Below are 25,159 nucleotides of genomic sequence, written 5' to 3'. Positions count from 1 at the left end.
CTTTGGTAGATTTATACAGTCATATTCCACATGCTTTTGATAATTACCACATGATAAGTTGATAGTCAAAATTGTTAAAAGGAGATTAATGATAATGTAAACTTAATCGTGCTGTGCTGTTATGGTAACCTGAATACCCTTTGTGGGTACATATCAGGAAATTGATGATGATGATTGTTCCTCCCATCACTTCACATCCCTCTCCACATAGATATTATATTAATGCTATTACTATTCCTTATATCCATGGCACCTCAGAAAAAGTAACCAGAATTTTAAAGAAATATAATCTCTGTGCTGCTTTTCAAACCTCGTATGAAGCTGTCAGCCCTCATCTGCTTTTCTAAAGATCATCCCCCCTCTCTGTTCCTGGAGTGTACAGGGTTCGTTATTCTTGCAACTTGTCATATTACGGGCTAACTGGGAGATCTGTAAACATTTTCTGCCACAACTGTAGTCAGTCAGTTTTAACTGGCCATGCCTTAGATACCTTGCAGAGAATCAAATGGGAAAAAACTACTATGCTTCACCACAGCAAATACAAACTTGAAAGACTTATGTTTTGGAATCGGCAGCAAATAAAATAAATATAATTGTGTCTAAACTTCCAAAATTTAGTAAACATCAGTTCTTAGACCTGCCACCAGCAATCAAGGCTAGCTACCATCATCAATAGAGGTGTGTATGTGTGTGTGTGTTATGTTCCATCCAGTTGTTTTTGACTCCTGGTGATTCTCTGAACATACACTCTGATTCAGATCTGTCCCTGGCCATATCTTTCAGAATTTCCAAGCACATTCCAGTTGCTTCTTTAACTCCATCCACCCATCTAATTCTTGGTTTTCTCCTGCTTCCATCAACTTTAGCAAACATCATCATCTTCTCCATACTGTCATTTGCTCACATAATATGTCCAAAGTATGACATAGAGGGCATCCACCCTATTTAGGACTTTTGACCTCTGGTCTAACTTCTTCCACTTATTGTTTGTGTGTGTGATTTCTTTTTGCTGTTTTTATTCCATTAAACTTAATAATGAATTGTTTCGAGTCTCCTAACAATTTCAGCATAGTTGGGACAAAATAAATGAGAGTTTAAAGCAGAAGAGGCATTCTTTCTTATAAAGAAAATCTCAAGTTCCCTTCATCCTTAAAAACTTTCCCATTCACCTTGAAAAGCCAAGAGTATACAAAGTCCTTTGTTCATGTGAAATGTACTGTATGAGATAAACATGTCAGTCAGGTAAGATACATGTGTTTGAATCTATCAAGAAAAGGAAACCAACATGAATCAGAACTAGCTTCCTATACAACAGAAACAAACTCTGTGATAGTGTACAGAAATGTTATGCATTGATCATGACTACTTTGCGAGGACATTTGAGAGGTCTTCAAAAATGTTACAAAACCCCCATTCAAAGCTACAAAAAACTAGGATTTATCCTCCATCATGTATGGTCTTCCTTCATCATAAACCTGGCACATGTGGATCTTGGACATGATACACATCGTAACAACAGTTATTATCATACATTATTAATCTACCACAGGTTGCATTATCAATGTGTTTTAAATACACTGCACTGCTCATGCTGTTAATTCGCATGTAGCAAACTCCATTACTTTAATATTAGCTACTTTTATTTTACTCTCCTGAAAGAGACCTTTACCAGTAAATAAAACATCTCATATGTTCAAAAAGTGAACCAAGTATACTAAGGAAACAGCAGGTTGACCACAATGTAGAAGTGACTACTTAGCTGACATTGCTTTAATTGTTGGGAATGTAAATTCCTCTCAGAATATACATTTGTAACAAGAGTAGTATTAAGAGCTTATCTAATCAACCAATAGTTAGATAAACTGGATACACAAATGTACTAATTCTGTTATGCTTGCTTAATTGTTATACTAATGAAATATAGTGCAAGATAGCTATTTAAGATGTGAACTTGTGGGAAATCTGATTGACTGCTTTATTATATAAAATTCTGTGTAACCTAGATGCTTTTTCTTCTGAAGAATGAATGTTAGAGGTTAGTTTCTGGTCTCCAGCTATAGAAACTTATGCCCAGTGTTTTTTTTTCAGCCATTTTGAAAATTAGTATCTATTTGGCATGCAAGTAAGGTTTTTAATTTTAGTACTCATCAGAGTCCTAGAACACACACACAAATATGAATAAAATGGTATCCAGAAAATTCACCGAAAACAATTAATGAAATAAACAATAAATCGAAAGACAGTTCATTGAACAACTGCTAATCAAAAAAGCAGTTCCGCGAAAAACAATTCATCGAGCAGCAATTAATTAAAAACACAATTCATTGAAAAATCAAAAATTATTGAATGAACAGTTGATCTAAAAATTAATTATGAAGTGAAGTGGATTTATCAAAAAGAACTGTAGTTTTTATTGAATTAATAAATGCTTAGCATATTCCCTTCATATAATATTAGATGTGTGGTAATTTTTCTTTCTTTCTTTTTCTCCCCCCCCCCCTTTGAGAGAGAACAATTTCTTTCAGTCAGTATATGCATTTTGTGTATTTCACATGTTTTACACAATCTGTAAAAGATTATGTAAAATCTTTTGACGTGAATACTTTATCTCATGCAATCCTTACATTCCTAATTAAAGGGTACCTATTACTGCTAATTATTATTGTTAGTAGTAAAATTTGTTATTATTCCCCATCATCCTCTCTGATCAACCTAATGGTTAGTGGACTAGCAATGCTACTTTACTAGGGTATAATTATAGAACAACATGGTTTTCCCATTGTCCGACAAATGTTTCCTGTTTGCAAATATGTGTGGTCATGGGACTAGTTTGCCTGATTCCTAGAGGAAAAACCCTGAAGAGGACTGATAATAATTAATCGTGTCATAGACAGGATTCGAACCCAAGCCTTTCAACTGAAGGGTTTTGTTTATTATTATTATTATATATATGCATCCCCTTTGTCCAATGTATTCGTCTTTGTTATAATAAATAAGCTGATTGCCAAAACACGGTCTTCCTTTAGCAAACCCATGCTGTCCACTAAAAAGAATTCTATGGCTGTCCACCCAGTTCTGAATCCTTGTCCTCACTAGCTTCTTCAACACCTTAACCACAACTCCAGAAAAGCAGATTGTATGTTAAAGGCGTTGTTAACTCCCTGGAACATTCTCACAAGGTACACAATGATATACCATCAAGTTTACTCAATTCCTCATACCGCCTGCTCAGCCTCCATCAGTGGTTCCTTCCCCATTCCCACTGCTCTCAAGTTCTGCATTATGTTACAATCACAAGGGTGGAATACTTTAATGAACTGCTCATTTAACACCTTTACTATATCCTCTTCAGTGGTTATCATTCTCCCATTATCACTGACCAACATCATCCTCTCATAATCATTCTTCCTTCTACTGGCTACATATCAAAAAAACTCTCTAGGATTTCTTTTAACACATTTGCTAATTGTTGCTCATACTGCACTTTTGCTACCCATACTAAGCGAGTTACCTTCCTTGCTTGCTCTTTGTATTTCTCATGTAGCTGATTATCTCCATTCATCTTGTGCCACCTCCATAATGCCTTTTTTCTTCCATATTGCATGTTTTACCTCTTCAGTCATCCATTTTCCACCAACTTATTTAATCTTCTGACCCTCAGAAAACACTCAGTCATTGCTTCTGCCAGATAATTCTTGAATAGAGACCAAGCAGCACTGATTTCCTTCCCATTCAATTTCTCATTCCATGATATTGCTGCAAGCTGGCTCCTGAATTTGCTGTAATCACCCATCTTATAGTTCGAGATATAACTTTTTCCTCACAAAAATCCTGATTTGAACATATAGCAAATGCAATGAACTGTGGATCGACAAATTGCTTATTCGGCAAATTGCTCTTCCGATGGATTGTAAACTGTCTTTTCATTAACTGTTTTTGGTGAATTTTCATCGAACCAATAAAATACTAGTTAGGGTTGTAAAACATCATGTGATGTGTGATGAGAAAGTTTGATGACTACATTTGCACTGCTTAATCGATTGGAAGAAGAAAGAAGCCGAGAGGAATCGCATGATCCCATATCTGTCAGTCATGTAATGAGTTTTGAGTCGATCATTTTGCTCTTTTAGTTGTAAACACAGTTTTGCATCCAAAACGATGATCATGTGACTTCAGATCTGAAATCTTTTCAGAGCATCATAACAGGAGACAAATCATGGGTGTAGGCTATGATTATCCTCAGACCAAGATTTGGAGTTCACAATGGAAAGCCCTGTTTTTTTTTTTTTTTTTTTTTTTTTTTTTTTTTTTTTTTTTTTTAATTATCTGAGGGGATAGTGTGGGCAGAGATTCATATCTGTGGGCACTACAGTCAACTGTGAATATTACAAAAGAGTACTGGAATGTTTTCAGAATGATGTGTGTTGTAAAAGACCATAAAAATGGGTAGATGGTTTCATGTTGCATCACAACAATGCTTGATGGTGCACATCTCTTCTTATTTGGCAGTTCTTGCCAATAAAATGTTACTGTGCCCACATCCACTCTATTCACCCAGTTCAGCACTCTGTGATTTTCTGGCTCTTTCCAAAGTTGAAATTGACAGTGAAGGGAGAGTGTTCGCATCAGTACAAGAAATTGAAGTGGCATGACAACTAGCCTAAAAAAGCTAAAGAAAGATGACTACCAAAACTGTCAGAAAGTGGCTAGAATGTTGGGACAAGTGTGTGGAAAGACAGAGGCTACTTTGAAGGATATTAATTTATATTTGTGTTTTATACAAATATAAATAGGGTGCTTAATAGTCAAAGCTATATAACTGAGAGGAGACCTTCACATAGCATTTAAAGGAATGTGGAGAACCAATCAGGGCTTCTGACCTAATGTCCAATCCTCACCTTCTCGTGGTGCACCCCTTTTAGGTATCTACCTGGATACTGAACGAACGAGGATGGGCTGGCAATTTCGGATTTAGCCAATCAAATTGTATTCTTATTGGCTTAAACCAAAAAAAAAATGATGGTACAACATGACAGAATTTCATACCTGCTGGGGTGTCGCCCAGTTAAACAAAGCCCTGTTGTTTTCGTCAGGGAACTAGGGCAAACAACCAAAAGTCAGCTACTGGAACAAATCTTAAAATCCACCGCAACTCAACATCACCAGAGTTCAAGATCGATACTATCAACATAAGAAGCCTGAATGGCAAAGAAATGGAGCTAGCTGAGGAATTGGATAAGTACCAGATAGACATAATAGGGGTGACTGAAACAAAAAAGACAAAAATTGGTGAGATCTTTCTGAGCAATAAATACAAAATGTTATATTCAAGTAATGACAAACGAGGAAAAGAAGGAGTAGCCATAGTATTCAACATTAAATACGAGGCTAATCTTCTTGAATGGCAGGCAGTGTCAAGTAGAGTGATGTGGGCAAATATCAGAATGGGGAACTGGACAATGAGACTTATTTGTGCCTATGGTCCCACAGAAGGTTCTACTAAGGTAGAAGTGGAGGAATTTTTTTTGAGGCTCTAGAGAAAGTACTGACACAATGAAAAAGGAAAAGTTGGTCCTTGTTGGTGAGCTAAATAGCAGAGTAGGAAGTGATTGTCAGACATATAAAAATGTTTTGGGAAAATTTGGAGAAAAGAGCAAAGCTAATAATAATGGCAAATACCTGTTGGATTTCTGCTCAGGACATGGACTGGTTATTACTAACACCATAAAAATGTACACAAATTCACATGGAGAGAAGAGGCAAGGAATAAGGAAAGTCTCATTGACTATGTTATTGTTGATAGTGATGTTTTCCCACTGGTGCAGGTCACCAGAGTGTACAGAGGATTTGAAATTGCAAGTGATTACCATTTAGTCTTGAGCATCATAAAATTGAATTTCATATTGAAAAGAAGAACATGTAAGAAAGTTTTAAAGCGAATAAAAGTTGAGCAGCTCTCAGATTTGAACTGTAGACTAAAATACACAAACATGACTGAAGAAAAAAACAAAAGTTTGAGAACAGGAACCAAATCTTGGAGATTCATTGGCAAGCCCTGAATTAAACATTGAATGATTCAGCCATAATCGCATGTGGTGAGGTTGTCTGTATAGATAGAAAAATCAGAACTCCATGGTAGACACAGGAAGTTAAAGAGAGAGTGAAAGAAAATTAAGCATATCAAAAGTTCCTGGCAAATAAGTCAGCTTGTGCTCTTAGAGAATAAAGAAACAAATGTAAGAAAGCTAAACACTGTGTAAAACTAGCTAAACATAAGTCATGGTAGGACTTTGGTAAGAACATAGAAAATAAATATCAAGAAGGTGGCACGATATTCTGGAGGTTGTTCAAGAACCACAGAAATGGATGAAAGAATGCTGTAAAAGGAATTAGTGATGATAAAGGTGACGTGAAAACAGGAATAAAAGATTTCTTTGAAGTATGGAGTAATTACTTCAAAAAATTGCTAAATGAAACAAGGAGTGATGACAACTCAGTAGTAAAAAAACTGACCAGGCATGCAGCCAGGAATACATATCCATACTTGAAGTAGAAAAAGCCATCAAAAGCCTGAAATGTGGAAAGGCAGCAGGAGTAGATGATATTCGACCAGAAATGATCAAGTATGGAGATATGAATGTCTTTAAGTGGCTGCCCTGCATAGTTCAAAAGGCCTGGACAGAGGGACAAATTCCAGATTATTGGAGTAGAGCTTTCATAGTACCCATATATAAAAAGGAAAATAAAACTGAATGTGATAATTACAGAGGTATTTCTCTACTGAGTGTTTCTGGTAAAATATATGCAAGTATACTTGAGAAACGGTTGAGAAGGATTGTGGAAGAGAAGCTTGGTGAAGAATAAGCTGGATTCAGACCAAATAGAGACTGTCAGGATCAGATTTTCACTTTATGACAGATAGTTGAGAAATTATGGGAATATAACAAAGATTGTATTTAAGTTTTGTAGATCTGGAAAAGGCATATGACAAGATGCCAAGAGGGAAGCTATTCAAAACGCTACAGTTATATCGTGTCAATGGGGCATTGTATCAAACAATACTTAGTCTTTATGTGAGTTGTAAGTCAGCAGTTAGAATTGAAGGAAGTACAGGAAGGTGGTTTAATGTTAAATCTGGTGTGAGACAAGGATGTACTTTATACCCTCTGTTATTCGTTATCTATATGGATCACATTATGAAGCAATGTGGTATTAAACCTGATATCAAAATTGGAGATGTTAATGTTAGCTGTTTGCTTTATGCAAATGTGTTATACTTCTAAATAAATCCGCTACAAGTCTGCAAGATTCCCTGACTAAAGTGAATAACTGTTGTAATAGATATGTTATGAAGGTCAGCATTAAAAAGACAATGAAAATAGGCCAAAACATTGAAAATATCGACTACATTGTGAATGGAGAACCTATAGAACAAGTAAACCATTTCAACTACTTGGGCACGATTTTTAGTGAAGATGGTAAATTAAATATGGAAATCAACAACAGAATCAACAAAGCTGGTATAGTAGGAAGTGAACTGAATAAATTTATATGGAATAAGAGCAAAATTAGTCAAAACACTAAATTAGCTGTATACAAGACAGCGTTCAAACCAGTTTTAACTTATGGATCTGAGAGCTGGGTCAAAAGTAAAACACTTGACCAAAGACTAGAGACAGTTATGAGAGTCCCGAGAAAGATTAGGGGCATGAACAGATACATCAATGGCAATATCATATTAAAAACAAGGATATTAGGAAAGAACATTGTCAGCATCCAGGAATGTGTTAGCAGAGCTAATCTCAAGTGGTATGGTCACATAAACAGGATGGGAGAGGAAAGATTAGCAAAACAAGTGTTCTGCCATGTTGACAGGAAAAAGACCCAGGGGAAGACCAAGATATAGGTGAATTGATACAGTAAAAAGTGCCTTAGAAGATAGAAATATAAGATCTGATAATGTTGGAGTCTTGACAAGTAGCAGACTGATTTGGAGGGAAATTGTAGATAGTAAATTAGTAATGATGTAATTTCATGTGGTACTATCATATCCTGTACACTCCCTTTAGGGTATATATACCAGGGAATTTATGATGATGTGTTTTATACCAAACTTTCATGAATTCTAGCATTCACCATACTTTTTTGATTGCACCTCACACCATTTCTCTCTCTCTTGCCATGAGGATGCATTCAGCCTTACTAATGGTGAGAAGTAAGAACTGGCTACTTTCCAATGTAATGCTATGTGAATAATTTGCAGGTTTTTTTCAGGTTTTTCAAAATGTTGTTAATTAGATAAATACTTGTTTATGTCTTTATATCTATTGTTTTCAGCAAGCTGAACTGGAAAATGAAAATAGAAGGAAATTGCAAGAAGCAGCTGCTCGAGATCACCAGAAGCATCCCCAGGAAAATATATCTAAGAATGCAAATGCAAAAAAGAATAGCCAGGTAATAATCATTCATTTTACTAATTTTTGTACCTTATAAAATATGCCCAATTTATTCCTCTCAGAAATGTGGTTTTGCAGTCACTCATCAAATTCCACACACACTTCAGGTTAAATTTTTATTTTATCTAGATAATTGTCTTATCTCAATGGTGAGGTACTAAAATTCATTCCACTCATAGATGGAAAGTATTAGAGGGAACATTGTCCCCTCAACCCCCCCCCCCACACACACCACACACACACACACACACATGCACCTTCTAGGGCAGATTTGTTTATATCCAGTTACACCAGGATTCTCATAGTCTGGGATTTACAAATTCCCTGTCACTATGCCTAAAGTCCTAAGCAAATTTGAAGTGTAATTATATACTTAAATGCACTCACATGATATTTAGTCAGTCAAGTGCATAGTTTTGTGGTTGCTTTCCAGAGGCATAGTGATTGACACTGAGTAGAAAACAGTCTGAGTTGTTGTGTTTCTGGCTGTTTTAAAAATCAGTGCTTTGTATTTTGATGTGAAAAAAATTGTCCTCACTTTCAAAATTTAAAAATAAATAAAATAATCCACTGAAATTTTAATGTATTAACTATGTTATTAAAACCATATGAATATCTCACTTTTTGTGGGAAATTTGATTTTTCTTATCCGCTTTTAAGATACAAAACATGCAATTCATATGTTATTAGTACTGTTGTTAAGCTATGCCTGTGGAGGCTTGTGGTTGATTGGTTGTAGGAAGACTAATAGATCATGCAGTGTTTATTGTGCCTCTTAAGTTTATTAAACCAGTACATTCATTTCCTCTAGAACAAAAGAAAAGAAAGAAAGAAAGACAACCACATTCAAATCTCTGTGTTGTTTATTTTCTCTACAAAACCTATCCACTTCATTCATTCTCATCAGCATTCTATAATCATGATATAAATTTAAGAGTGATTCCACAAGTAGTGTAATCAGTATTACCATTAACTGAATAAAAATTTATAGAAGAAAAAGCCATTACAGCCCTTCAGCATAATGTCACTACTTTCCCACTATCCTGGACACTATTGAATGTCATCTCCCCAAATGTAGTAGTAGTAGTTTCTAACTGGAAAGACTTAAGTTCGACATGTTTAGGATATGAAGAACCTTTATGACGGCTTTTCAGAAGAAGGCGAGTTAACAGTGTCATATTGAAGCAGAAAGGATTTTCTATCCTGAGTTTTTCATTCCTCAAAACAGGTACACTGGCCAGAAGAATTCATAAAATTAACAAATACATTGGAGTTATAGCCTTAGTCACTTTGGCCATAACCTCCAAAACATCTCAACCTGAAAGTGCAGAAAATAACCAGTTCTTTTATAGCAAGCCACAAAAGTGAGAAACACTTGGGGGGGGGTATCCAAATAGCTTGGGAAATGTTGCCTTCAGAAACTGTTAGTGATGTTACTTTTGTGGTATACCAATGTGTACTAAAAAGAAAACAAAAGATGCCTGATTATTTTTGTTTTGCTATCACAATACTAGTGCTATTGGGCCCATCATGAATTTCAGTATTAAAAAAAAAAAAAAAAAAAAAAGAGCCATTGATATATAATGCTTCTCGGTTTCATTGTTAGCTTAATTTATTTTTGAGAATTAAATGCAATTTAATTTGTAGTTTAAAAAAAAATGTGAACTCCGTGATGATTCAATTGATTTATGCCAATTTTGTAACTGATTAATAAAAATACTGTATATTTTGTCAGAACCATATTTGTACCTAATTCCAAAGGAAAAATAAGAAACCCCCTCCCACTGCCTAAGTCATGATTTTTTCTTTTGTTCTTTATATGTATATTCCCTTTGTGTTGACTAGTAATAAAGACAATAAGCAATTTATATTGCTTTACATCTTTATTTCTTTTTTCACAGTTTGTATTTTTATATTTGGTTTAAAAAATAATCTAATTGCCTATTAGAGAATTATATTTTCACGAATGTGAAAACTGCAGTACAGGAAAAGATTTCGAATATGTATTTGCAACAAGTACGTATTTAAGTAGCTGCTGTGCTATCAGCAACATATGCTAACACTGTGACCTCTCAAGTAAACTGCAGGATAATTAACAACCACAGACATGTTAAATGAAACTCCTCCCACTCAAGGTTTATTCACATTATTTAATTAATACTAATATATTTGTAGAAAATCAATTAGATGGGACTAGCAGACTGTTGATACAAGGAAAATTATGGAAGATATTGCAGTGTTAATAGAAAAATCTAATGGAACAAACTAATCCCTAAACAAATAATTTATGATATATAGTGAACAATTTTCTATATTTTCAATTTTCAATACAGCACCGAATAACATACGGTTGGATGAATTGGAGGAAGATGAGCAGGGTCCTGTGCGACAAGAGAGAGTGAGTTGTAAGAGGAAAGGAAAGCTGTATAAGATGGTGGTGAGGCAGGCGATGCTCCATGGTGCAGAGACGTTGCCTATAACCAAGGCACAGGAGAGGAAGATGGAGGTAGCAGAGATGCGGAAGTTGAGATGGATGAGTGGTGTGACAAAGGAGGACAGGATAAGGAATGACTACATCAGAGGGACAGTTAAGGCGGGACCAATTGGCAAGAAGATACAAGAAAATAGGCTGAGGTGGTTTGGACATGTAGAGAGGAAGGGTGACGAGTATTGAAATTGAAGCGAGTGGAGTATATGGAGTTGGAGGGAAGGAGGAAAAGAGGCAGGCCCAAGCTGAGGTGGAGGGATAAGGTGACAGAGGAACTTAGGGAGAAAGGATAGAGTCCGAAGGATGCCCTGGACTGGAGAACTTGGAAGAGGAAGGTTAAAGATCGGTGCGCCAACCCTGGGGTAAGGCATAGGGAAAGAAGAAGAAGAAGTGAGCAATTTTCCTAAAAGAGAAAAGCACATTTCCAAAATATGCAGAAATAAACAAAATATACAAAAAAAATATTCCTTTATTGTAATTTTATGTAAATTCTCCAAAAATGGAGAATTCAATTAATAGATGACAACACCTCAGAATTTACCTAGTTAATCAAAATATTAAATGCCCATTGGAATGGACATGGTTTTCTCTTTGCCACTTTTTTGTATAAGTAATACAGTGCAATTTTGTCTGGGAAAAAATAATGAAAAAAAATAAAGTTCAAATTTCAGACAAATACCAGTACAACTAAGTAAATGAATTATTATTTTATTTTTCTTCTTTTAAACTTAAATAAATGGAAAGAAATGGAAGTAATGCCTTGAGAGAAGGAATACATTTAAGGAAATAGACTGAAAAGTTCCAAAAAATTTGTGAAATTAAGTATGTTTGATAAAAACATGCTATGGATATTCATTACATAGTGTATATTGGTACATATTATTCTTTTTTTTATACTTTCTGTAGGTGCACACATGCTTGTATTGGTGTTTTTTTTTTTTAATGTCATGAGAAGTTTCAATACTTATAAAAATCTTAAAAATAAATTAAAGATAACAGCAGGCTACATGCATGCACACAAAAAATAACACTTGACTGAAACTTGCACTCAGTTATAACATTTCTTTTACAGTTATCATCATAAGAGACATGAATACGTCTTCAGCAAACAAATAAGTCTCACTGGTTGTGTTACAAATGCTTTTTAGGATAGTATGATTTATACATGAAGTAGGCTTTTTAAAAATAGATATGGTAAATTTTAATTTCATGCCATACTAAAAATAAAATAATATTATATTTCACATCTGTCTTAGTGCCTTTAAACTTATTGCAGTATAGTTGTATTGCAACCCTTCTAACATACAGTAGCGAACAAGTAATCTTGAACACTCACATTTTACAGAAAATTTTTAATTTTGCAAGAAAATAACTACAAAAATTATATTCTAACTTGACGTAATAATTTTTATGTGCTTCTCTATTCCTAATAAGTTCATTTATTCACTTAACCATGGACTCTACCAATGTAGAACGCTTTTTTTTATAAAAAAAAATGGTTTCAAGATGTAGAAATAATACATTTTATAATGGATTATATTCAGTTATCCTTTGTATCACAATTTAATTTTCTACATCTCTTTTCACTATTATGACCCACAAATCTTCTATTTGTGGGCCATAGTGAATTTGCAAACATCTTTAGTGCCCTACCTGGCCACTAAAGCAATTAGATGTTGTGATTTTTGAGGAACTCTCACTTCTTTTGAAGTGCACCATGGAGCAAGATCCTATTGGAAGAGGACTTCTTTGTCTTTCTGTACCTGTGGGACCACTCTTTTCTATATTTTTATGTATTGATCACTTTTCATCATACCATCAAAAGGCACAAGTGATCCTTGACCGTCATGTGTAAAACAACCCCAGAACATATATTTAGCTGGGTGTTCAGGAGCTTGTTGAAGTGGGCAGGAGAAGTCTTATCAGCCACAGATTTGCAAACATCTCTCTCTCTCTCCTTGGTTCAAATGGTTCAAACAAATGGTTCTCATCTTAGAATATGACCTTCTTTAACTTCTCAACAGTACAATCTTTCTATACTTTTGTCCACTGGAGCCTCTTTTTCTGCCTACCCTTTGTCAAACAGTTCACTTTTTTTGGTCTCTTGGCAGTCCTCCCTACTTTCAACAATCTTCGAAGGACTGTCATATCAGAAATATTAATCCTACTAGCTGCCAAGTTTCTATTTAAGTCTACAGCAGACAATCTTGGATTCATTTTGCTTTTCCTAATTAGTAAACGATCTTGAGTAAGTGTAGTTGTCTTTCTAAAAGCCTACATTTTCCTTTTCTGTAAGGAGAAAAGGTACCTGTCTCCCTAAACCTCTTTAAAATCACATTAACAATACCCAAATCGACACCACACTCATTGGCAATTTGTCTTTGAGTCATGGATGCGTGCCGAGAAAGAGTACATATTTTTGAATTCTTTCTTGGAGATGTATCCATTTTATAGCAAAAGAAAATGAATGAAATACTGCAAATTCAACTTGTTTATACTATTAATAAACATCATAAAGACAGTTAAAACACGTAGCACTCATCCAAAATAGTGAACCAAAACCAAACCCGAAACTTGACAAAAATTCCACTTGTTTGGATGAATTTGTTTGCTACTGTATCAATCAAAATTAAAAGCAAATCATGTAAAAAAAAAAAAAAAGTAAGGAATTGCAATTATCAATTTTTTTAAATGGCTTACATGTGCACACTACAAATAACAACTGATATCAGTGTCATCACATACCTCTTATGACAAGACATAGAACTAGACAACTCTGAAATTTGTAAACTTCCAGCTGCCAGAAGAAAGATAAGGTTTGATTCTAGCTACTAAACAGAACTTTAGATGGTGCTTGAGTTTGTTTGTCAATCATTGGCACAAGCAAGTAGAGTGTTTTACCCTTGCAGCTTAGTTTTTTAACTCTGCAACTCAAAATCAGCCATAGAACCTGCACTCTTTCAGACAGTAATACTATTTACTGTTTAGTAAACATACAGAATCTTCAAAATCACTAGTAATCATTAACTCACCTTTCAGTGACAACTAATGACAAAACCATTTGCCTACCTGTTTTCAAAAGTTAGTTCAGGCCAGAAGAGTTCTTCCTACTCTCTTTGGAGAATAAAAGGCATAAAAGAATTTATTTATTTCATTTATAAAAAATAAATCATGTGTGTCCTTGTAGTAACGTTAATGTTAGATCACAGAAGAAAGACCTTAATAGGTTCGATTCCAATTAACTTATGCAGTGTTTCCGAAACTTTCACTACCTGCATACCTCCCTCTTAGGTAAAGGTAATTTGGGAGAAGTATATTTCCTGCTTTCACAAATAATTATAAAGATATTTATTTTTGAACACTTGGGTTATAATAAATTACAAGCATGTGTAATTTTTGATTTTATTTAATAAATATATTTCAAGTTATACAAATTCAATATACATACAGTATAGCAGTGAGATTTTATTAAATTTAACAGGGTTCTTACCACATGGCTCAAACTATTTGAATTAAAGCTTTTGCAAACAGCCACCACTCAATTGGAAAGCAGTCATGCTGTTAACCAGAAGTGCCCTGAGAGATCAGTCAGTACATACAAGGAAACATATTTTGTTTAAAACTTCTTTTAAATTAATTTTTGAACTGACCTGCACTGTTATGCTTGAATACAGCAACAAAAATATAAAAGTAAAAAGAAAAAAAAAGAAAAGAAATTATAATTTTAAAAAATGCTGTGCCATATACCCCCAAAGACCTTTTCTGTATCTCCAGGGATACGTGTACCACACTTTGGGAAACACTGAACTAGGGGCACTTCAGAAGATTTCTTTATTATAAAAAAAATAAATCTTGTGTATCCTTGTAGTGACTTGAATAATGATCTTTCTCAGATTTAGATTGATTTAATTTTAGTCTTCTGGAACTTTCTTAGACGTTTTTGCCATTTCTCAAGTTCATTCAGCTTGGCATAAGAAAAAAAGTTTTTTTCCCTTTTGAAAACTTTTTAACTCCTTAGCTCAGAAAATTTAACCTTGATATTCATCTTTTACACAGTATCAAAAGTTGTGGTTATAAACAGAAGATGGCAATGGTTTGCCATACTCACATTCACTCATAGGTCTACAAATTATCAATAGAAATGTATTCAACTACTCATGATCACTGTGAGTGGAGGCCTGTTTCCTTCTGATTTCCAAAAATTAAAGATGAAAGATTTCTGTTTGTTACATTTGGGGGAATGTAAAGTAAAGAAAAGAAATTACAGGATTTCTTTAAATTAATTCATATTTAATTTACTTTATTAATTTAAGAGGTGTCTGCCCAAGCTCTTAGTAACCTCTGTGATACTGTATATGCAGAAGAAAGGATTACAGATTTGAGTTTAATCAATAACTAGACTTTTTTTGCCATTTCCTTATTGAGTTGATTCTTTGATACATGTAAATAGGATTTTTATCCTGCAAGATGATGATGAACACATCAGCACCTTGATATGCAAGGTTCTGATGTTCATTTTCTCAGTAATACTAATGATATTCATTTACTCAGTAATACTAGTTAGGATTATGAACACCACATCTCATCACTTGCTTGACTACCACACTGGCAGAAATGCACTCGACTCTCAATGAAGAAGAGTGAAGACTAACTGATAGACTGATTTCTAACAGTTAGCAATGAGAGAATGCTGCTTGCTTGCTTACTGTGAGTAATAATAATTATTATTATTGTAGTAAAGAACTCGTGAGGTTGCTTAAAAATTGTTGCAGTATAACTGGAAAGAGACTGTCACATAGCCTGAAAATAATGCAGAGAACTTTTGACTTATCTAATCTTCACCTTTCCATGATATCCTGTTATTGATGAGCATGAATGAATGAGTAAATGGACTAGAAATTTGGGGCTTAGCTGACTAAATTGTATTCAGTGTTGGCTTAAATACAGAGGAAATATGATGGAAATATCATATAATCAAAAATCATGTTGAAAGTTTTTTCACTTGGTTATATACTGCTCAAAACAATTAGGAGATATTCTTATTGTTATTCTTGTTAAAATTATTTCACGCTAAAATGTATAGTTTGTTAAATTTGTAATAAATATTGATTATTTAAATGATATCTAATCAATTACACTCTATCCATAAGTGAGAAATATTTATTCATGTATAAAGTACCCAATAGTTATAATTATCCAACAGAAACTAAAATATCCCCTAATTGTTTTGAGCAGTGTATTATAAATTAAAGATGCCAAGAAATTATATTCTTGGTTTCATCCTTTATCCAAGTGTAAGCAAACAAAGTTTGCACATGAAGTAACTTCATGATAGGGTATTTCGTATATATAGACTAATGACTTCACATCAATTACCTTAGTATCCCATGATGCAAAGCATATCCTTATGGGCATGTATAATGCTATGATTATGGAAGGGCCATTACCCTGTTCGGTTTCACTATATAAGTGAAGGGAAGTCTCTAAAAACTCAGGCGATCCCTCAGATCACTCTAAAGTCAATTTGTGTGAGCAACTCGAAGGATAATTTTACTCAGCGGTAGTCCCACTCAGTGACAGGCCCACCTGCCACAGAGAGCCCTCAGCAGTCGCTCTGCCCAATGGCAATCTCATTCCCCACCACCAAGCAGAGTCATAAACTCAGCATAGCAACAATTTCAATGCTAAAGTGCATCAGTGGAAGCCAGACCCCAGAGTGATAGGAAGGTCAAAGTAATACAGAAGTCATATTTCCATGTCACACCTTATTATTAAAATACTCTGGATTAGAGATAGGTGTTGAAATTTTCTCACTTGGTTATCCAAAAAAAATGGCATTATGGAATACCAAGACAATTGATGTGAAGTCATTAGTCTCTATATATGAGTTGCCCTGTCGTGAAGTTACTTCATTCACAAACTTTGTTTGCTTACACTTGGATAAAGGATGAAACCAAGAATATAATTTCTTGGCATCTTTAATTTATAATCAAAAATCATGCCAGCTGGCATGCTGCCAGTCAAATAAGACCTCACCCTCCACTTCAGGAAACACACCATATAGTAAAAATCTTCTTCTGGATACCTCAGCAGAATCGAAAGGAGTCACTATCAATGTAATAAGCATCAATACAGAAATAAGGGAAATCTACCAGAAGAATCTCTTAGAATTCTCATTTAAAAGTATTTCACCTGTCTGCTAAAGCAAATGGAATATTTTCGAATAGTAACTACAAGATTATTTATTCAGGCAATAGGATCAGAGAAAGGAAGGAATAGCTGTATTATTCAACAATGAACATGAAAGTAAATTTCTTGAATGGTAGATACTTTCAAATAAAGTGATGTGGGCTGATTTCAAAATAGAAAATAAGATTTATTTCTGCCTTTGGTGTACCCCAGAAGGTTCTAACAGGGAAGAAGTAGAGAAATTTTTCAAAGGAAAAGATAAACACATAAAAAGAAAAACTGGTTCTTGTTGATGAACCTAAACAGTTTAGTAGAAATGAATCTCAGTCTTACAGAAATGCTTTAGGAACATTTGATGAAAAGGGAAGTTAATCATAACGGCAAGCACATTCTAGATTTCTGTTCAGGAGACATGGACTACTCATTATAAATGCCATTTTCCAGTGTAAAGATGTACATAAAATCACATGCACATAAGAAAAGTCTTATTTTATTGTTGATAGTGATATCTCCAGGCTATATCATGAATAAAGAGTATGTACTCTTTTCAAGTAGGAGTTTTGAATAGAATAAAAATGAATCTTCTTCTTCTTCTTCTACGCGTTATTCCCGCTTCCTATGCAGGGTCCGCGTGTTACATTTAGATGCGACTTCTTGTTAGTACTACTCTCAACCGACCCGTCGCCTGGTCTGCCGCTGGTGGGGATATATTTTTGACTGTAGAGGCGTATGTTCACGGGGCCGGTTTGCCTGTTTGCGGGATGAAAAACGCCAGATAAACTGGTGGAAAAAACCCTACTGACCATGCCCAAGACCGGCTAACTTGGCTATGCCTGAGGAAGATCCTCAAATTCCTCATGTCTACAACGGGAATCGAACCTGGGACACTCCTTCCCCAGGCATATGGTTGCGAAACGCAAAGCCACTAGGCTAACCGCGCGGTAATAGAATAAAAATGAATGCTGATGGAATAAGAAACATTTCATTAATTGTTATTATTGATAATGATATGTCTAGGCTGATTCAGGATGTGGGTGGGGGTTCAAATAAGAGTTTTGAGAAGCTTTCAGGGGTACACTGTTGACTTATATCAATATTATTGTGGTAAAAATGAAACAAACTGAGACCTATTTCGCAAATTTGAATCTAAATATTCATTTCTTGGGTATCATGTCAGCATTAAGACCCAAATAACCAACTCAGAGATATTGCCAGTTATTCCTGTTAACACTTTCACTGATAGCTGCCCAATATCATTGCTGTATTTACTTCAAGTCCTTGTAACATCTTAATCACATCCAACCCATCATCATCTTATACTTACTATTTAAAAGGATCTCGTTTGTTTTTGTTTCAGATTCATACGTTAAAATTGGTTTAAAGTGCATCTTGTATACAGTTATTTAAGTCAGGTTCACTTTTCCAAATAAACTTATTCAGTTGATTCCCCACCGTTTGTTTATTCTAATCTATTTCAAAATGTAATTTGCTATCTTCAGTAAAAATTCTACCTAAATAGCCTAAGTATTGTATATGTTCTATAGTTTCTCCATTGTGAATACAGGTGGTGTTTTCCAGGTTCCTACATTTTATCATAGTTTATTTTTTATTGTAGATTTTCATACCACACCTGTTGAAGTAATCATTCAGTTTAGTTAAAGAATCTTGAAGGCTTGTACTGGATTTATTTAGGAATAAAATATCATCAGCATAAAGTAAGGACTGAGTTGAATATTTTCAGTTTTGATATTAGGTTTAATATCACTTTTGTCATAAAATTGATACATGTAGATGATGAAAACAGTGGAGATAGCTTGATCTTTGTTCCTTCATTTGGAACAGCAGTTATGCAATTTAAGTATAGGCTGTATATTGCTCTGTATAATATTTTGTTTACACCATACCATTGTAGTTATGAACAGCTTGGTTCTTGACACCTTTCCATATGCTTTTTTTTCCCAGATTTAAAAAACTTCAATAATATATCCTTGTTATATTTTAATGTTTTCTCATTTTTTGTCTTAAAGCAAAAATCTGATCGACAACCACCTCCATAGTTTTTCCTAGCCTCGTTGAGCATGCTTGTATAAATGTTATCTGTAACTCTCAGTCAAGAATTTCCTCTGTAATTATCACATTCAGTTTTATTTCCCTTTATCTAGATGGATACTATGATAGCACTACTCCAATCATATGGAATTTGGCCTTCTGAATTATGCGATGTAGCCATTACTGCAGATTTAAATACTTTTGGTTGAATATCACATAGTCCAGCTGCCTTTCTACAGTTCAAGTTTGTGAAAACTTTTTCAGGTATTGATGTGTACTCCTGATTGCATTCCTCGTGAATAATTTCTTCTGCTGTTCTGTCTGCTTCTGGTATTCTCATTTAGTAGTCTTTCATATTAGCTACTCCATAGATCCAGAATATGTATCGTATTTTGCATTTATCATGTCTAATTTTTTCCTTTTACCTTGACTTTTTTTTAGCTACTTTTACATACAGCTGGCTGTCTTACTTGCATTTTACTATATATTCTCTCAAGGTACTGATGGGCTTACCAGAAATGTTTTTCCAGACTACCTCTTTAACTTTTTTGAGTCCAGTGTGAAGTTTATATTTTTCTATCCCTGCAGGTAATTGAGCAGGGATTCTAGCTGAATAAGTCATTCTTTTCATCTGGGAAAGATAAATCATTGATTGATCTGAAGTTTGGTTCTTTTTTTTCTCTAATTATATTTATACATTTTTTTCCATAGCTCACCTCAGAAAGCTGTTTGGTTTTGATTCTTTTTAAAACTGTCATATATATGACAGTTTTGAGGTAGAGGTGGGCAAGACAGGATATTTAGTGGGGTGTTACTACAGACCCAGGAGCACAGAGGGTGGGGACCAGGAAATGTTTAAACAGTTGAGTTTGGCAAGTGCAAGAAGAAGAATTGTTATGGGAGATTTTAACTACAGTAGTATAAATTGGGGAGAGGAAGATGCATGTAGCAATAAGGGAATGGAATTTCTAGAATTCTTGAGGGACAAATGTCTTAGGCAATATGTAATAGGGGGAACAAGAGGTTCAAGAGTTTTGGATTTGGTTATAACATCAGAAGAGTTGATAATAACTGAGATGACATCTCACCCACCAGTTGGAGAGAGTGAACATATGGTTTTGACTTGGAAAATGAATAGACATGCAGGAGTATCAAAGAGACGGGAACGTATGTGGAATTATAAGGCAGGTGATTATAATAGTCTAAGACGTCAGCTTGGGGAAGTTTCATGGAGGGAGGAATTGGAAGGCTGGGATATCATTAGTGTGCAGGAAATTATGAAAGAATATTTGTTAGCAGCAATGGTAAGTTGTATACCATGAGTGAACAAGAGGAGACAATTTGGAGTAAAGTGGATGACAAACAATATTAAACAGGAATTGCATGTGAAAAAGAGGCTATTGAAGAGATATAAGTGGACAGGTGAAGAGAAGATGCATGAAGAGTATAAGACACAGGCCAGAAGAGTGACTAGTATGGTAAGGAAGACGAAACTGGAATATGAGAAAAGACTGGCATTAAGATCCAAAGAAAATCCTAGGGAATGTTTTAGCTATGTGGCCAGTAGGAGGAGAAATGAACATTGTGGGACAAAAATGGAAATAGAGTGACTGATGCAGAGGACATAGTGGAGTTGTTCAATGAACACTTTATTGGAGTATTTCATCCTGGAGAAGTAGGATTTAACACTAGAGGGATAGGGCACGTTCGAGGTTTAGAGGTGCAGGAGGAGAGTGTGTTCCAAATACTGAGTACTCTGGATGTCAATAAAGCTGTGGGACTGGATGATATTAAACCATGAGTTTTGAGAGAATGTGCTAGGGAACTGACAGTGCCTTTGACCTGGCTTTTCAATGAAAGTCTGGCTGCAGGAAAGGTGCCCCCATGGAATGGAAGGAAGGTAAGATATGCCATTGCATAAGGACGGTGGCAGACTGGAAGTGTCTAATTATAGGCCAGTTTGTGTGTCATTAGTTAGTAAGATCTTGGAGAAAGTAGTGAAGGACCGTATACAGCATTGGGCAGATGAGGGTAATGTTATCTGTGAGAGTCAACATGGATTTGTGAAGGAGTGCTCTTGTTTTAGCAATATGCTAGCTTTTATGATAAAGTTACAAGAGCATTAGATGAGGGAAAGGCATATACTGCCATTTTCTTAGACTTAGTGAAGGCATTTGACAGGGTGTCACATGATAAGCTGATATTTAAGTTGCAGCACAACTTAAATATCAGCTTATGTCAGATTGGTCAACTGGATTCGGGATTGGCTGTCTATCAGAGAGTTGTGTATGGTGGGGCAGTTTCAAAGAAGCAGAGGGTTACAAGTGGGGTCCCACAGGGCTTAGTACTGGGACCTATATTGTTTAACCTTTATATCTATGACATTGTCAATGGATTGCAAAGGGATATTCAGTTGTTTGCAGATGATGCAAAGCTGGGAAGGATTATTAGTAATAGTGCAGATGTGGCAGCCCTGCAAGAGAATTTGAATAAGTTAGATAGATGGGCAAATGAATGGGGGTGTCGGTTTAATGCAGCAAAATGTAAGGTCTTGAGGTTTGAGAAACATCGATGGAACACTGCATACTCTGTGGGAGGAGTTATACTGGAGGAAGTAGGGGAGACAAGAGAACTGGGGTTGATGATTGATAGAAACCTGAAATTTAGGGGACATATTGCATAGGTGGTGAAGGTAACACAGAGGATTGCTGCAATAATGAGAAGGATGCTGACCTGCAGAGATAAAACAGTTATCATTCCGTTGTATAAGACCCTGATCAGACCACACTTGGACGATTTTTCTCAGATTTGGTCCCCAGGATTTGAAGGGGATAAATTAACTGTGGAAAGAGTTCAAAGGCAGATAACAAAGATGGTTTCAGGACTGTACAATGATAGTTATGAGGATTGGCTGAGGGGATGTGGACTGCAGAGTTTGGTGGATAGAAGAAGGAGAGGTGATATGATTGAGACTTTTAAACTGTTGAGAGGTGGTTACAGGGTTGACATTGGGGAGTTCTTTTGCTTGGTTGAACAGTGGGAAGGAGTGATGACAAGAGGCCATCCCTGGAAGTTATGAAAGGAAACTGTGAGAAAGAGGGTGAGGAGTGGTTTCTTTGCATGGAGGGTGGTTGAACCATGGAATGCATTGCCTGATGGAGTGGTAAGAATGAGAACGGTCAATGAGTTTAAGAGTGGTATGATAGACTTTGTGTTTCTTAGGGGGGGGGGGGACCTCCCCTCGATGAGGCTTGATAGACTTTGTGTTTCTTAGGAAGGACCTCCCACTATGAGTCTTTTGACTCCATGGAGGCCTGAATAATAATAATTATTATTATTATTAAGTGTAACAAAATAGAGATCACTTCCTATTTTAAATACCCCTGATGCTTGAACCAGTGAAGATTTTGCTTATATGTTCTCTCCTTGGGAATTTATGCACATCTTTATGTTGGAACATATTTGTATACTGAGTACCCCATGTCTGAATAGAAATCCAGCAGGTACTTGCGATTATTGTTTACTTTGTCCTTTTCTCCCAATTTTCCGAAAACATTTCTAGTATTAATTTCTATGTCTGATCTTCAACAAGAACCAGCATTTTCTTTATGTCAGCTACACTCCATGACTCAAACAAATCCTATGCTTCTCTCTTTGTAGAATCTTCTTTAGGGCATACTCACAAATAAGTTTCGTCATCCAGTTTTCTTATTCTGAAAGCTGTTCACATCACTGTACTTGAAATTGTTTGCTAATCAAGAAATTTATCTTCATGTCTAGTGTTGAATACTACAGTTTCTTCCTGGATTGCTGGAATATTAGATTTTATAATTATTATTTAATTGTATTTCACATGTTTATTTTCTTAGTTTCAATAACACCAATTATATCAACATGATACGTCTCATGTTAATGGTTCCACTCTGCTGAGGGTGAGTTTGTTCGAGTAACTGACTTTTCACTGTTTACTTTGGTTTCCTGACAAAACAGTGAGGGCTTTTTATTATTAGTATTTATTTTATTATTATTTTTTTCCAGGTGACATCCTATCTGGCATAGCATTTTATCACTTTGTACCATCAAGTTTAAGTCAGTACTGAGTTGGTTTGCAAATTCTAAATTGCCAGCCCATCCTCATTCATTGGTCTAGGTGGATACTGAAGAACAGCAAACTAAAAGGGGAGGATTAGACATTTGATCAGAAATCCAGATCAGTTTATCACATTCCATAAGGCTATGTTGAAGTCTCCTCCTAGTTATCTAGCTTTGATCCTTAGGTGATCCAATTGACAAGTCATCATACTAGCTTTTGAAAGAAATGCTATGATCTTAGGAGAGTGTATTTAAAAGAAAAATGGCTGTCTTATTTTTATATGCTGCTAATGTCAGATTAGGCTATCATGTCTTGTCTGTGGTCATTAAACCACAGACAAAACAGTCTCTTTTCTTTGTACTTATTAAGTGAAGTATATTAATCTTTTCTTCCCATATGCCTCTTTGCAGATCTAGACACTTACCTTGACTGACCATACTTGTGAAGGCAAATGTACTTCCTTTGGTCTTCAAGACAAACATTGAAGATCTTCCAGTTTGTTCATAATTAACCAATTTGCAAGTACAAGGAACTTTATGTACACCAAAGTGGGAGGAGTTGATCTTGAGAGGAGTAGATAAGGGTAACCAGCTTGGTATGAGATTTAAAAGCAGTGCAAAGATTATATAGTGTTTTAAGTCCTGGCTATTTTTTCTGCATTATCCCAGATATAAAAGATTGTAATAATTTGACTATGATCTATATTTTGAGAGTACAATATTTTGTTAATTATGTTAAAATTGTAGGCAGTAGATATAAAGGTGTGGTAAAGTTTGAAAAAATATGGATAGCTTCAGGTGTGGAAAAGCGTATTTCCATGTTAAAATTCCTGTAGCTATTGCTGTGATTCATGCTGAAATTTCTGGAACAAAAAACTACGTGAAACTTGAATGCAAATAAATAATATACTGATTAAATAAAATATTTACTAACCCAAGTAACCACAGAGAGGATACGGTGGTTACCGTATCCTCTCTCCAGCCGAAAGGCTACAGGTTTGAATCCCGCCATGGCATGGATGTTTGTGATTGTCTGTGGTAATACTAGTGGTGGTCGGTGGTAGATGGTGTTGGTGTAGTTGCGGTCAGTTGGCGGATTGAGTGGTGGAGACGGAGTTATAGAGCAGGTGCCCTCCCTCGATGAGTCTTTGGACTCCCTGGAGGCATCACATAATAATAATATTGTAATTAATTATTGTTATTATTCTTACTTGAATTTTAGTTTATTTTTTTAATATAAATTTTATGTGAATTATTCTATCCATTTAATTTTATCATAAAAGGTCAGGTTATGTAGTTTTACATCTGATGTACCTTACCATTCTGTGTTGCTAGTTGTAATGTAGAAGTTGTATATAGATATACAGGGATCAAATAAAATAATGGAAACACTAAGGTATTTAGGAATTGAATTTGTTCATATTAGCTACATTGAAAAAACTTGTGATGGCAGCACTGAATGTTCTTGTTTTGTTTTCTTTACATTCTGTAAACATGCAACTGCATTAGTGATTGTACTGAGTGATAATATATGTTAAAAAAAATAGGAAAAATGGGAGATGTCTAATTTTGAAAGAGGACAAATCATTGGTGAGTGTTTAGTTGGAGCATCAGTGACAAAAACTGCCACATTATTAGGTGCATCAAGATCAACAGTTTCTAAGGTTATGTCGATCATCATCGCTATTCTGTTGGTCTCATTATAACTCTTCATGGCAGAATTACTGCAAGTTATTATTTGGACATTTTGAGTAATCAAGTACATCCCATGATCCAAACATTATTTGCAAACAATGCAGTATTCCAAGATGACGATGTCCCCATTCACACATCTTGGACTAGACAGTTGTGGTTTGAAGAGCATGAAGTTGATCAACAACATCGA

General features: G+C 35.1%; 1 protein-coding gene across 1 annotated transcript in view; it reads left to right on the top strand.

The window, feature by feature from the left end:
* Positions 1-25,159, top strand: part of Frl (formin-like protein) — a 516,064-nt gene that overhangs the window by 465,605 nt on the left and 25,300 nt on the right. The window contains 1 exon segment of the mRNA XM_090412395.1: positions 8,338-8,454. Within this exon segment, the coding sequence (XP_090268521.1) occupies positions 8,338-8,454 (117 nt within the window).

Source organism: Typopeltis vanoorti, chromosome 22 (assembly GCF_054136105.1).
Source record: "Typopeltis vanoorti isolate ZY-2024b chromosome 22, IOZ_Tvanoo_1.0, whole genome shotgun sequence".
NCBI classification, from domain to species: domain Eukaryota; kingdom Metazoa; phylum Arthropoda; class Arachnida; order Uropygi; family Thelyphonidae; genus Typopeltis; species Typopeltis vanoorti.
Note: the sequence above shows the minus strand (reverse complement) of the source record. Positions and strands in the feature narration are given on the sequence as shown.